This window comes from Mastigoproctus giganteus, chromosome 6 (genome assembly GCF_048544385.1).
Source record: "Mastigoproctus giganteus isolate SK-2022 chromosome 6, ASM4854438v1, whole genome shotgun sequence".
Classification (NCBI taxonomy): Eukaryota; Metazoa; Arthropoda; class Arachnida; order Uropygi; family Thelyphonidae; genus Mastigoproctus; species Mastigoproctus giganteus.
Window position 1 is genome coordinate 15,670,188 of NC_143580.1, and position 14,076 is coordinate 15,684,263.

At 35.5% G+C, this 14,076-nt stretch overlaps 1 protein-coding gene across 1 annotated transcript in view; it reads left to right on the top strand.

Annotated features, from left to right (window-relative positions):
• Positions 1 to 14,076, top strand: part of LOC150084004 (HEAT repeat-containing protein 5B) — a 406,846-nt gene that overhangs the window by 94,594 nt on the left and 298,176 nt on the right. Inside the window, exon 8 of the mRNA XM_090375841.1 lies at positions 10,900 to 11,146. Within this exon, the coding sequence (XP_090231967.1) occupies positions 10,900 to 11,146 (247 nt within the window). The remainder of the gene's footprint in view (positions 1 to 10,899; positions 11,147 to 14,076) is intronic.

Sequence of the window (14,076 nt, forward strand, 5' to 3'; positions counted from 1 at the left end):
TGCCACTCTTATAAAGGGTTGCCTTTCCAACTACCTATTTTTATCTATGCAGGCTATTTCAAAAGTCTGTGCAAAAAATTTTGGGATGTATTGTTTTCAGATAAGAAGAGAAAGTCTCATTCTGAGTAGTTAGTGCTGTGGGTGTTTGAATCTTAAAAAATTTGGCCATAGAGTTCTAAATGGTTAAAATAATAATAATGATACTGTGAGGACATTTACAAGAACTCCCTGGCTTACGTAATATTCAACTATACATACGTTTTTGCCGGCCAGTGCAAACTTAAAAAAATAGTAGAAACGTATTTTGCATCCCGTAGGAATAAATGGAGGTATCGTGAAAATATCGTAATGTGAACCCAATAACACTTTTTTTGGTAATTCGTTTCAAGACCTCGGAAGTTGAAATTTTCACTATATAACTAAGCTATTTATTTACTCTGTAAAAGGTCATTTTTATAATGGAAATGGCACCACACTTTCATCATTATCATACGTTCTGTTATAAGAATCAATTTTGAACACCTTTGTGATATTTTTCTAAGGAACATTTCTGGGGGTCGCTACCATAAAACAATAAAAACAGTTTGCACTTTCCGGTTAGCGCAATCTATTATAAACAAGTAGTAAACTTGATCTTATTGCATTTGCGATAATACCGATAACTGGAATTCTGTGGGGTTTTACATTACGGTACTATGGTGAAATGAGTTCCCCTTCACTGAAATCTTCATTCCTATTTACTTCTGGTCCTTGAGGTTGTCACAGACATTCAATCAGATATGCCAGACAAGGTGTACTTGCTACCTGGGAGTCTAAAACGCTGATGGAACTGATATTCGGGTGACACTCAAGTCAAGTGGACCCAATTTCGGCGAAGTCCAGACGGTCTGTGACAGCCAAATCCTCGCTTGCACCTTCACGATGGTGGGACTGTTAGTAATCCTGGGTATAACCTCCATGCACAAGTACATGGTGAATGACCACCCAGTTGTAAACCAACTTAAGCAGGGGTTGAGGTGTGGCGCCCACACCACATGGAGGAATGCCGCTCCTCTATGTTACCAGGCAATACTAGGTGGTAGATGACTCTCATCAACCGGTGCAATACCACCACTTTGCTTATTGGATGCTTGAAGTGGTGGAACCCATGTTTTGTCTCTAGAGCTAAGTTCCGGTCAACCTTTCCCTATCTTCTATGCAGTATGATTGATGACTTTTGAGGTTATGATGAACATCGTGGAGAGATCCAATATTCCTTACATTTCGAGGGTACAGCTCTAAAACGGTGTTCGCAGGCCGGCCACTAGTTAGTACACCAGACCGAATTTATTGGTAACTCTCTAGGAGGCTTCCGGATCAGCTAGTGTATAATCTTGCTACCTCTACTCTGCCAGGTAGTGACTGGCCGAGTAGTGTGTATGCGGGGAGCATTGTCGAGGCCACGTTATGTAAAGGATCTGGGCATATTCTTACCATGTGTCGCCATATCCAAAAATTTCATTACTTCATACAGCATGTTCCCCCACTTTTTCTTACTATTGAATACACCATGAATTGTCAAACTAATAGAGCAAGCTTATCTGCGAAAAGATCTAAACCTCCCAAGCACTTCCTAATTCATTTCACAAATATACATGGTCTCAATTCTAATCTCAGCAATGTCCATTTCCACTTGCTGTCTGCCAAATCCCATGTACTTTTTCTGACAGAATCTCAGGTATCGGTTGATTCAACTACTGCTCATCTCAGATGCCCTAATTATTCGCTGTATGATTCCTTTCGCCTCATATGTGGTACTTGTGCATATATCCATTCTGATATTCCCTGTCAGAGACTTTGCAATTTGGAATCTCCTCTCTCTTTGATCTTCTCTGGCTTAAAATCTCTCTATCTCATTGTGTCAAATTTATCTGTTGTCCCTACCATTTTCCCAACTCCACTAATCACTTGGATTCTTTGACTTCCTCTCTTTGCAACTTGACTTTCCAGCTGGTCGAGATGCTGAGGCTTTTGCAATTACTAATGACCTTGCACAGATTGTTCATTTACCTACGAGAATACCGGACAATCCTAATCATACAGCCAACACGTTTGATCTTTTTCTCACAAACAAGCCTTCTAAGTACACGGTCGAAGTGAGAGGTCCTTTAGGCACTTCAGATCACAACTTGGCGATTGTCTCTTCTCCAATGGAGCCTTTATCTCATGGCTATTCCGAACCTCGTGTTGTTTGGCATTACAAAAATGCAAAATGGGATGACCTGCGAGATTTCTTTTCTTCTTTTCCTTGGTCGGATTACTGTTTCAAAACTTCTGATGTCACTGTTTGCTCAGATCGTGTGAGATAAATTATTCTTGCAGGAATGAAATGCTTTATCCCACACTCCACTTTAAAATCTCGCCCTTTATCTAAACCTTGGTTTTACAATAAATGTGCTAAGGCTGTTCAGGAGAAGAATGTTGCATATCGTAATTGGCTTGTTTCTAATTCTTCAGTTTAATTTTCTGCCTACACCAAATCTCGCAACAATTGTAAAGCAGTTATTAATCAGTCCAAACTAGAGTTTGAACAGACTAAGAGTAGAAAACTTGCTTCTTTCTCTAATGGCAGCCGAGCATTCTGGTCTCTTGCCAAAGCTATTGGCCGCAACTTTTGCCCATCTCTGCTCCCACCTCTGTCCAAACCAGATGGTTCTGTTGTCACTTCAGCCAAGGATAAAGCTGACCTGCTAGCATCCCATTTTTCTTCCAACTCGTGTATTAATGATCTTGGTAAAACACCTCCCACCATTTGCAACACGCTCCATTCAATGCCTCCTGTGGTCTTCCATCAAAAAGATGTCAGATGGATTTTGACGAATCTTTAATGCCAAGAAAGCTCCAGGTCCTGATGGTATTTCTCCACTTGTTCTCAAAATCTGTGCTCCTGAACTTACTCCTATTCTTTGCCGCCTTTTTTCACTTTCTTATTCCAAAGGTGGTTTTCCTTCTGCTTGAAAATTTGCTCATATCCAGCCAGTTCCTAAAAAGGGTGACAAATCCCTCCCATCCTATTATCGTCCCATTGCAATTACTTCTACTCTTTCTAAAATAATGGAGAAATCAATTAACCGCCAACTCTTAAACTACCTAGAAACCTTCCCTCTGATCAACGATCGCCAGTATAGATTCCGTCAGTGTCGATTCACTGGTGATATTTTGGCTTATGTTACCCATTTATGGACTAATTCAATGGAAATGTTCGGTGAAACACAAGTAGTTGCTTTTGGCATCTCAAAGGCTTTTGATCATGTTTGGCATAAAGGTCTTCTAAACAAGCTTCCATCCAACCATGGTTTGCCAACTGTTTTTAGTAATTGGTTATCCAGTTTTCTCTCTGCTCACTGAGGGTGATGGTAGATGGCTCTCTGTCTTCTAACTTCTCCACTAATGCCGGTGTCCCCCAAGGTTCAGTTCTCTCCCCCACTCTTGTATATTTCCTTTTGTATATTAATGACCTTCTTCCATTGACTGGAAACCCTATCCATAGTTTTGCCGATGATAGCACATTGCATTCCACTTTCCATTTTGAGAAACCTTGTCCTGCTCAATCAGCTTCAACTTCTCGAAAATCTGCTACCAATTCCTTAAATGCCAATCTTCAGGTAATTCTTCAGTGGGGCAAAGACAACTTAGTTATTTCAACCCTTCTAAAACTCAATCTTGTCTTATATCTCGCTAAAAGGATTCTTCTGCTCCTATGCTTATCTTTAGCGACACTCTGATTTCTAGGCAAAATGATATATCTCTTTTTGGATTACCCTAACTTCTAATCTCTCTCGGCACAAGCACATTACAAATATTGCTTCCTCTGCATCTAAAAAACTTGGTTTTCTCTTTCACTCTCGGCATTACTTTTCTTCCAAACAGCTACTCACTCTGTATAAATCGCAAATCCGCCCTGCCATGGAATATTGTTCTCACATCTGGGGTGGTGCCCCCAAAACCTCTCTCGGGCTTCTTGATTCCATTCAGAAGAGGGCAGTTAGGTTAATTAACGATTCATCTCTAACGGAGTCTCTCCACTCGCTGTCTCATAGATGTACTGTTTCTGCTGCATGCCTCTTTTACAGATACTTCCATGGGCACTGTTCTTCTGAATTGGTTTCTATAATTCCCGCTCTCTCTTTCAAAACAGTCCAAACATGTGCCGCCACCAGCCAACATCCATTTACTGTCCAACTTCAACCTCACAGAACCAACTTTTCATCTTCTTTGTTTATTCATTCAACTGTTGTTTTCTGGAACAACCTTCCTTCATACGTATTTCCTGAAAATTACAGTGTACAGAAGTTCAAGTCCAGTGTCAACAAATATCTTCTTTCGTCTTCTCAACTTCCAACCCAAGCACCGTACTAAATACTATAGGTTCTAATACCGCTCGTGTTTGGGGTTTACATAAAAAAAAAAACTTATTACAATGGTGAAGGGAAAGGGACCAACAGAAAGTGCAAGTGCTGGCACTACTAGGAAACAAAACAAAATTGATTTAGAAGTGAAGATGATTAACTAAGAAGTATGAAGCAAGACAATGTCATCTATTGCACGGAATTAGGTCTCGCTGCTTCAACGGTGAATACTATTTTAAGGGGCATTGCATGTATAAAAGAACCAATGCATTTAAGATCAACAGTGATCACAAAACAGTGTTCGGGTGCTATATCGACAATGGAAAAGCTATTAATAATATGGATGGAAAATCAGATTCAGAAGCATGTGCCCCTGAGTTCAATGACTATTCAAGCAAAAGCAAGAAGTATTTATAAAGATATTAAGGATAAGTACAGCGAACCTGAAGCCAAATTTGTGGCAAGCAACGTGTGGTTTCATAGGTTCAAGCATTGCACTGGTTTCCAAAACATTAAAGTATGCAGTGAAGTTGCCAGTGCCGATTCTGCAGCTGCAGAGAAATTTTGTGATGTGTTGGGGAAAAACCCTTCTAAATCTCCACAGCCCTCAACTTCTGCAGCGGCGTGCTTATCAGCTGGAGAGTTAATTCTGGCAACGATGCTCGAAAAGTAAAAGTTGTTGACGATTATGTCTTGTCTCCTGTATCTCTTTTTGTAATTTTTCCTGCGCACGAGATAAAAAAAAATTAAATAAATAATTCTATTTACATGTTCGTCGAACATTTCTTTTTTGCTTCAATCAAATTTGTGAGGACTGCATAAGCATTTAGGGAAATTCCAACTTACATAGAGTTCCATGGAATGCAACCCTTACGTAAGTCGGAGAGTGGCTGTACTTGTATACACTAGCTTGACGAAGAATTCAACTCATTGCACTTTGAAATTGGGCACACGTTGTACTACTACATTATATTGTGTAATGCGTTCCTGCTGTTCACCCAATTTCTGGATATTTGAGGCTCGCCCTGGATGTAAGATCCAGGGCCAGCCTCAAATATCAAGAAATTGGATGATAGTTAAACTGGGGTGCCAAAATTTTAATAGGGATGGCCTTTCCAACTACTTATTTTTATTTATACAGGATATTTCAAAAGTATGTGCAGAAAATTATAGGATGTATTGTAGGGTCCAAATAAGAAAAGAAAGTCATTATAAACATGTCTGATTCTGAATGGTTAAAACTAATAAAAACAGTAATAAGCAGATGCATACCTAATAAAAGCTTTGTTCATGCTAGGTATGTATCTTCTGCTTATTCTTAATATATATATATTTTTTTCTACTATTCAGATCTTCTCAGCCACTTTTAAATGACCATAAATGTCATTTAATTTTGACCTTAGCCAAAATTAAATGACCATACTCCATGGCCATTCAAAATTGGGTTTATGTTTAAAAAGTCAAGAAGTGAATAAATATGAAAAATAGCCCCAAGAAAGTTGATTTTGTTTTTCCAGTTATAGTGCTCTTTGGACTAGTCCCTTAAAAATAAATAAATAATATTAGTTTATTTGTAAGATATGCATAATTTATATGTCCTGAATGTCATATAGGCTAGAAGAGTTTATACTATTTGAAATGTAGCAACATGTTTGAATTTAATAAAAGAATGTTATCATAGTAAAAAAAAAAGAAATAAATAGAAGTTATATATAAAAGGGTCTATATATACCTAAGATAACATTCAAAAAGAATACAATTACACTGTAGGCTTATAAGCTTGAAAACAAGAGCTAGGAAATATTAGATAAGAATATATATATATATATATATATGTTCTAGATATGATAGAAAAATAAAAAATTTATCGGATTGGCAATGAGGTAGCAAGTTAAGTGAGATTAGGTACAGTCTGCGGAAAACCTGTGCGTCAAAATCTCACTTAACGTGCAAAGTCCCAACGCCGGCACAGTAGCAAAAACCTAGAAGTAAAGTGAGAGTAAAACAAAATGAGATAGAACGTAAAGTAAAACGGTAAAGCAAAAGGCGAAAAACGTAGTAGTGGTAGTGACAAAAATAGAAATGTGATAGAGCAAAAAATATAAAAGAAAATATAAAAATAACATAATAAAGCAAAATTATAAAAATTATAACATGTGTTAATTATGGGTTAGTAGATATATTGAAAGGGACTTTATCTAGGGCTAACCCTCCCAATATATCTGCCCATAGCCCTAGATAAAGTTCCTTTCAATATATCTACTAACCCATAATTAACACGTTTTATAATTTTTATAATTTTGCTATATTATGTTATTTTTATATTTTATTTTATATTTTTTGCTCTATCACATTTCTATTTTTGTCACTACCACTACTACGTTTTTCGCCTTTTGCTTTACCGTTTTACTTTACGTTCTATCTCATTTTGTTTTACTCTCACTTTACTTCTAGGTTTTTGCTACTGTGCCGGCGTTGGGACTTTGCATGTTAAGTGAGATTTTGACGCACAGGTTTTCCGCAGACTGTACCTAATCTCACTTAACTTGCTACCTCATTGCCAATCCGATAAATTTTTTATTTTTCTATCATATCTAGAACATATCAACACAGACCAATATAATGCATAATCTGGCATTAATCTGTGCTGATCTCTATATTAAAGTTTAGAAATAATATTGACAAATAAATTCTTCGCCTAATACATATATATATATATATATATATATATATATATATATATATATATATATATATATATATATAAGACCAGTATAATGGATTTTGTTGCTAATATTTTCAATGATTTTTTTATCTAGAGGAAGCAGATTAACATGTTCACTGCTTCCTTGTGAAAATATGCAAAATCATATTTTCCATTTTGACAGAAATAAAACCAGATATAGTGAAAAGAAAGCCCAAAAATGTCTCTGCTCTTTCCAATTCTGATTGACTCAATTCTGTGGTTTTCAATCATGGGTCAAAAAGGTTGTTGAAAAAGCCCAGCAGCAAAAGTGTTAATATCCAGATTTGATTAAGTGGAGTGAAGAACTTGTCAGTGTTCTTCAGACGATGTTTACAGGGACTCAAGGATGGTGTCATTCTAGTATTCTTAGATAGGATATGCCATACTACACTTTTCTAAATTGATTAATTCAGTGATAGTGAGAAGAAAGCTCAAAACTGTTTCTACCCTTTCAATCCCAGGTCAAAACTGTCATCAAGAGAAGAGCAGCTAAAATATAATTAATGTATATTATAATTAGATATAATTAACGATAATTGGAATCAAGAGAAGAGCAGCTTCAATTCTACCCCCCATGAAGGGTGGGTAGAATTGAAGCAAAAACAGTTTTGCTGCTGGCTTTTTTGATGACAGTTTTGACCTGGGATTGAAAGGGTAGAAACAGTTTTGAGCTTTCTTCTCTCTATCACTGAATTAATCAGCCCCTAATGATGAAGGTGACTTGACAAAAATATCCAGTTTTTCTTCTGTGAAATTAGAAGAAAAAGTTCTAAGCATAGATTGAATCCCCTCCAAGTAGATAAAATCCAAAGCTGCATATTTGCATTCAGAAAGCAGCAAACATGTTATATGATGGTTGAAAATGTAAAAGATGGAATGGAAAATTTTATTTATAAACTAGCAATTTTTAAAATAAAGCTAGGAAGGTTATCAGGACCTGTAGAGTTAAAAAGTGGAAGTATATTAATAATCAGGCTCAAATGACATGAATGAAATTGTAGAGACATGAAAAGTGTTTTTAGGGGTTTTATTTTTGGACCAATGGGAAGTCTATTAGAGCACTTCGCTCTTGTGATGTAGTCCAATCAGATACTGGGGTCAAAAGGAAGCACAGTTGATGATTTGGAATGGCCAAGGTTATTCTTATCAGAAGAGAGATGGAATTAAAGAAGAGTTGGATATTTTTCTTTTTTAGCTGTATGATGTGAAACCTGGTTCATGTAAGTTGCAGTATTTTCTGGAGGGTGATCTAGATTTCATTTTGAAGAATTTTTCCTTCAACCAGAAGGCTTCATCAAGTTCAGGGTTCCACCAGAGTTTAGACCATATAGAGATGATATTGGCTAGTCTGAAGGCAGAATTTTTAGCAAGCCAAGAAGAGAGAACTATGACTAAATCAACTGGGCATTTGATCAGCAGATCCCAGGGAAAGAGAGCAAGTAGTTCAGAAGCTACAAAGATATTAAAAAAATTAGGCAAGAAGATACACTTTTCTTGGCATTGAGAAGTGCAAATGTCATGTATTTTATTATTATGAGAAAGAGAGACTGTGACATGAAGATGATCAGAAACAGAGTGATATTGGAAGGTAGAAAAATTGGATGTTATTAAAGAGTGGGTCAAGTAGCTGGGAGTCTCCTCTAGAAAAGTCAGTAATCTGATTAAGACCAAGTGTAAATAGAAGCTCCTGTTCTTGGGAGAGCAGGTAAGCATAAGATGGAGGTGGGAGATTGAAGTCATCAAACAAAATAGTAGAAAGATTTAGATTGGTATTAAGGTTAGCCAAGAAATGAACTGAAGATAAGAATCCTCATTAGAAGCAGGTGGAAAATACACGTTAATTATATTAGCCCAGAAAATTCCAGACTTACATTCAATAATAATTGTTTCAAATAGGTCAGAGTCAGATTTTACAGTTTTAATAATTTTGTATAACGTTTTGAGAATGTGCTGTAATGGGAGTTTACTGTATGTTTATTCCTGATATAGTGCTTGGATTTGGTCAGTTTTAAAGATAAGCAGTATATTTTTGAGCTATGAAATTTTATTGCCATCCTGGCAGTTGTTTTATGGTCTTAGTATTTTACTTGTTGCATAGGAATTCCTGATTCTGGTGGTTTACCATCACAAACTTTTCACAGAACAAGTTTATTTTTGAATTAGTGAGCCATCGTCATTAACAAAATAGATTTCTGTAGAACAATTGTGATACAATTGTTATACAGAAATCTATTCTACAGTCTTCTTGATCATTATTATCTTTCTTGCTACCAGCTGGAAATGGTCATGGACAGAAGCAATTTGTGGCTTCAGTTGAGCAGCACTGGCTTAGAAGGTCTGAGATTCTTTTGGTTATTCTAGAGCTCATGAGAAAAACACACTATATATATATATATATATATATATATATATATATATATATATATAAATGGAAAAACACTCTATATATGTGTGATTTACAGGCTGCGTGGATGTAATTTTTGCATGTTATTTGTTTTTGCATCCACATTAATATATTGTTTCTTTATTTTCCTAACATGGGATTGTGTAAACAGGCCACATTTTGTTTTGTGGTAAATATGTGATTAAGAAACAAAGGCAAAGCAGTACAGAATTTATGAGAATATAAGTGTATTATGCATAATTTGGAATTGATATGTATTTCATTTATATATTTTGATTGGACACAGAAATTAATTTAAACTTTGCTCTTTAATAAATTTATTATGATTTATTTATTATAATGAAAGATATTTTCAAAAATATGCATCAGGTGGTTCTAAACTCAGAATTCTTCAGAGGGTGAAAGTCATTTGAAAGTGTTTTCAGTGTGTGCACAGTTGACATCCAAAATGCTCAATAATCATCTTTTGAAATTTTTCATTCCTCTAGCTATTATTACTTCACTGACAGCTGGAACTTAATTAGGAACAGGGCTGTGAAAAATGAAGTTACAGTGGATGTTAAGCACTAAGGTGTCAACACAAGGCCTCTAAATGTTTGTTAAAAATTTAGTTATAACAAAATTTTGGAGGGGAGGAGGCTGAAAACAACCTTGCCCTCGTGCCTCAGAATACCATTTTGCTGTATGTGATCAATCCTCATTTTTTTCACAGAATGCTGGGTCAGATTCACCTATATCTTAGAAAAATAGGATAGTGTTCTTCAAGGTGATGCAGATAATGGTCAGCAGTCACTTGTTGAGAAAATTGGTTTAATGGTATTGTGATCTGAAACACACCACACTACATTGTGTATATATTAGGAATGCATTTGATTTTCGTTTATATGTTGCCAAAAGATTATAGCACTAAATTTGTGTAGAAATAGTTGCAATTATTTGTACAATTCTGCATCTCCATGATTTTCCAAATTCAAGTTATTGAGAAAGATATTTGGATTGAGATTTAATAACAGTGCATGCTAAACATGTACAGTGTTGAGTGCAGAGATAAACACATTGTTATATGCCATGCATTTTGGTAAATATATCCAGTTAAAATTGGAGCATGTTTTTAGAAAGACTGTGTTGCAGAGTTCTTCCCCCCCTTCTACAGTTTGCAAGTGTTGTGTCATTGAATATGCAGTGACAGCTAGTGAAAGTAAAAAGCTTGGTAAATCAAGCTTAAATCAAGAACTTAATCAAATTGCTGAAATACTCAAATTATAACTAAATAATTATTTAAGATGTATGTGCATACACACATATACTTTTTATCCAGTATAAAATATATTTGAAATATATAAAAATTATTTGTTTTTAAGGCCTACGTTGTTCTTGTACAAAAACTGGGTGGTCTGTGGTTAGAAAGCAACCTGAATGTCTTGTTAACTCACCTTCTGGAATTGGTGGCCAGTCCCCGTGCATCTTCTACTCATGTTGATGCAGTTTATAGTCGAAAATGTATAACATTTATACTTCATTCTGTGCTGGGTAAATTATTAGGAGAAAAAGCCCAAGCAGCAGCTTGCAAAGAACTGATTCGCATTATCATTAAGCATGTTAATGAAGGTAAGTTTTATTTTAGATGTCTGTAATTTTGGGTGAATAATTTATAATATATAATGTGTTCTTATTATTTAACACATTTACTGCCGACTACAAGTTAATTCGTATTTGGCGATCTGGCCCAGGACGCCACATACAAGTTAACTCGGACTGGTATGACTTGCCTTTCAGGTGCAGCTACGAGTATATTCGTAGCAAATACGTGCAACTGATGGATAGTGGGCTTCTGGGATAAGAATGAAAAATCAACCACGGCATCAGAAAACAGAATTTATTCACAAAAATATTTTATTCACACTTCTCTTGGCACGCTGGACAATAATAGTGTTCCATGGCGTAAATTCCGAGTCACTCATATTAGCATAGAGCTCAGGCTCTTCTTCGGTCAGTGGTCTCTACTTATTCATGTTTTAAGTTTTTTTTTTTTTAAAACACTTAACAAAGTACTAAATACAACGTACACTTTGTCGTGTACATTGTGTCACTGCAGCAGATTTACGCACAGCACTGACTCATAGACAGCAAATTCTGCAAATAACAACTCATCTGATTTAATCAAGTTAACTCGTAGTTGGCTGCCGCGAAGAATTTTCTATTGCATACGCCACTACAAGATAATTCACGAGGCTTTTTTTTTTTTACAACAATAAGCTTTTTTTACAAGTTTTGGTGATGAATATACAGTGGAACTTCTCTATTATGAACTTCTATTTAACGAATTTCTCTATATTACGAATTTTTTTGCAAAACATTGCACCTTGAAACGAAATTACATGTAAAATTAACCCCATATAACGAAGTGTTAGTCTCTCTATAACGAATTTTTAAAAAAATTAGTAAAAGCATTTACTGCTAAACAGCTGCTCAAATATACTGCCTCCTTCCTTCCGAAATTGCACATTAGCATCTGGAATTAAATAATCATCCTTTTAGGGAACACTTGTGGCCGGTAGGAGAGCCTTTGTTTCATTTTTGTTACAGTTATTAAACCAAATGGGTTTTCTTAAAAGTGGTCGTAAACTTTACAATAAATAGGGTAGATTTGTAAATTGATGTTGGCTCAGGGGAAAACGAAATTCGCTGCAGTGGCAATACATAGAATGCTACCATAGTCGGTTTTTAGTAACGCCTACTGAATGACATTCGCTTCTCACCTCAATTGTACCACGTGACCTTCATGTCAATCATTATATGATATGTCCGTTCTCGTCTAACTGGACTCCCAATAGATGGTTTTCATGATTTTTTTTTTTTTTTTTCTGAAAAGTAACATACAGCATACATTAATCATAAATTTTATTTTGTGTATATATGAATGAAAGCAGATTAAAAGAAATTCATAAAGTCGTATATTTCTTCAAAGGGAGTGATACTGTTGAATTGGCAAGCGAACGTCATTGAGTAGGCGGTACAGTACTAACAATTCACTATATGGCCAGCGCAGTGAAATTTGCGGTGTATGTATCGGCAAGAGCTGCAGTCGAGTAATTTTTACAATTGCGAAAACAATGTCAAAGAGAAAGTGTTTAAGTATTAATGATAAAGCAAAGATTGTTATGATATTGACCAGAGTTTTAAGAAAAAAGATGTTGCGGAGAAATATGGCATATCTGCAAGCAGTTTATCTACGATTTTAAAAAAAATCAAGAATCAATTTTAAATGCAATTGAAGGAGGAGCAGACAAGAAGCGAATTAAGTTGTGTATATACGAAGATGTTGATAAAGATTTTCTAAAATGGGTGCAAATGATACGTGAAAAGAATATACCAATATCGGGCCCAATAATTAAGCAACAAACTCTGAAATTTGCACAGTCTCTTGGACGTACAGAATTTAATGCGAGCACTGGGTGGCTAGATAAATTTAATAAGCGCCACAGAATTGTGGAAAAGGTTATTTGTGGAGAAAGTGTTAATGTAAGCGAAGAAGATTGCAACAGTTGGAGGAACAATACCTTAAAGATTTTGGAAGAATATGAGCGTAAGGATGTTTTTAATGCTGACAAAATGGGTTTATTCTTTAAATGTTTACCGAATAGAACACTTGCTTTTAAGGATGATAAATGTTTTGGCGGAAAACAAAGCAAAGAAAGAATCACTGTGCTAGTTGGAGCAAATATGACAGGAAGTGAAAAAATAAGACTTTTAGTCATCGGAATATCAAAAAACCCAAGATGTTTTAGAGGCACAAAATCTTTGGAAATTGACTACACCTTTTAATAAAAAAGCCTGGATGACAAGTGATATTTTTAAGAATGGATATTAAAACTAGACAAGCGTATAACAAAAGAAAAGAAGAAAATCGTGTTGGTGACTGACAACTGTCCGGCACATCCTGCCAAACTTAAAAGTGCGAAGTTGTTGTTTTTACCACCAAACGTAACATCAAAACTCCAGCCAATGGACCAATGCATTATTAAAAATTTTAAATTTCATTATTGAAAGAGAATAATAAGATTGTCAATACGTTATCAGAAAATAGAAACTTGGAGGTTACAATTAACCTTGGAGATTGCTTCTCTGAAACTGGACAAATGATGTCACTGAATATACTATTCAAAATTGTTTTTCGAAAGCGGGATTTGCATTGAATACAGAAGTCGAACAACAACTGGACGAACAAGATGAACTGCCCCTTTCACAACTGAAAAACTTTTGGACATTAGAATCGTCTGGAAACATCGAAAATGAAATAATACTGGATAGTTATGTTTATGTAGATCACAGCAGAACATCCAAATGAAGATGAAATACTGCTGAACAGTGTTAAACGTGACCATGATCACGAAGAAATTAACGATGACGCATCAGAACAACCCATAGAAAAGCCAACTCGCGAAGAAATGATTAATGCTTGATTAACAGTTTGTATGGGTCTACAGTTTTGTGAAAATGTTCCTGATAATGTTTTTGATGCTATGAACAAATGTGAG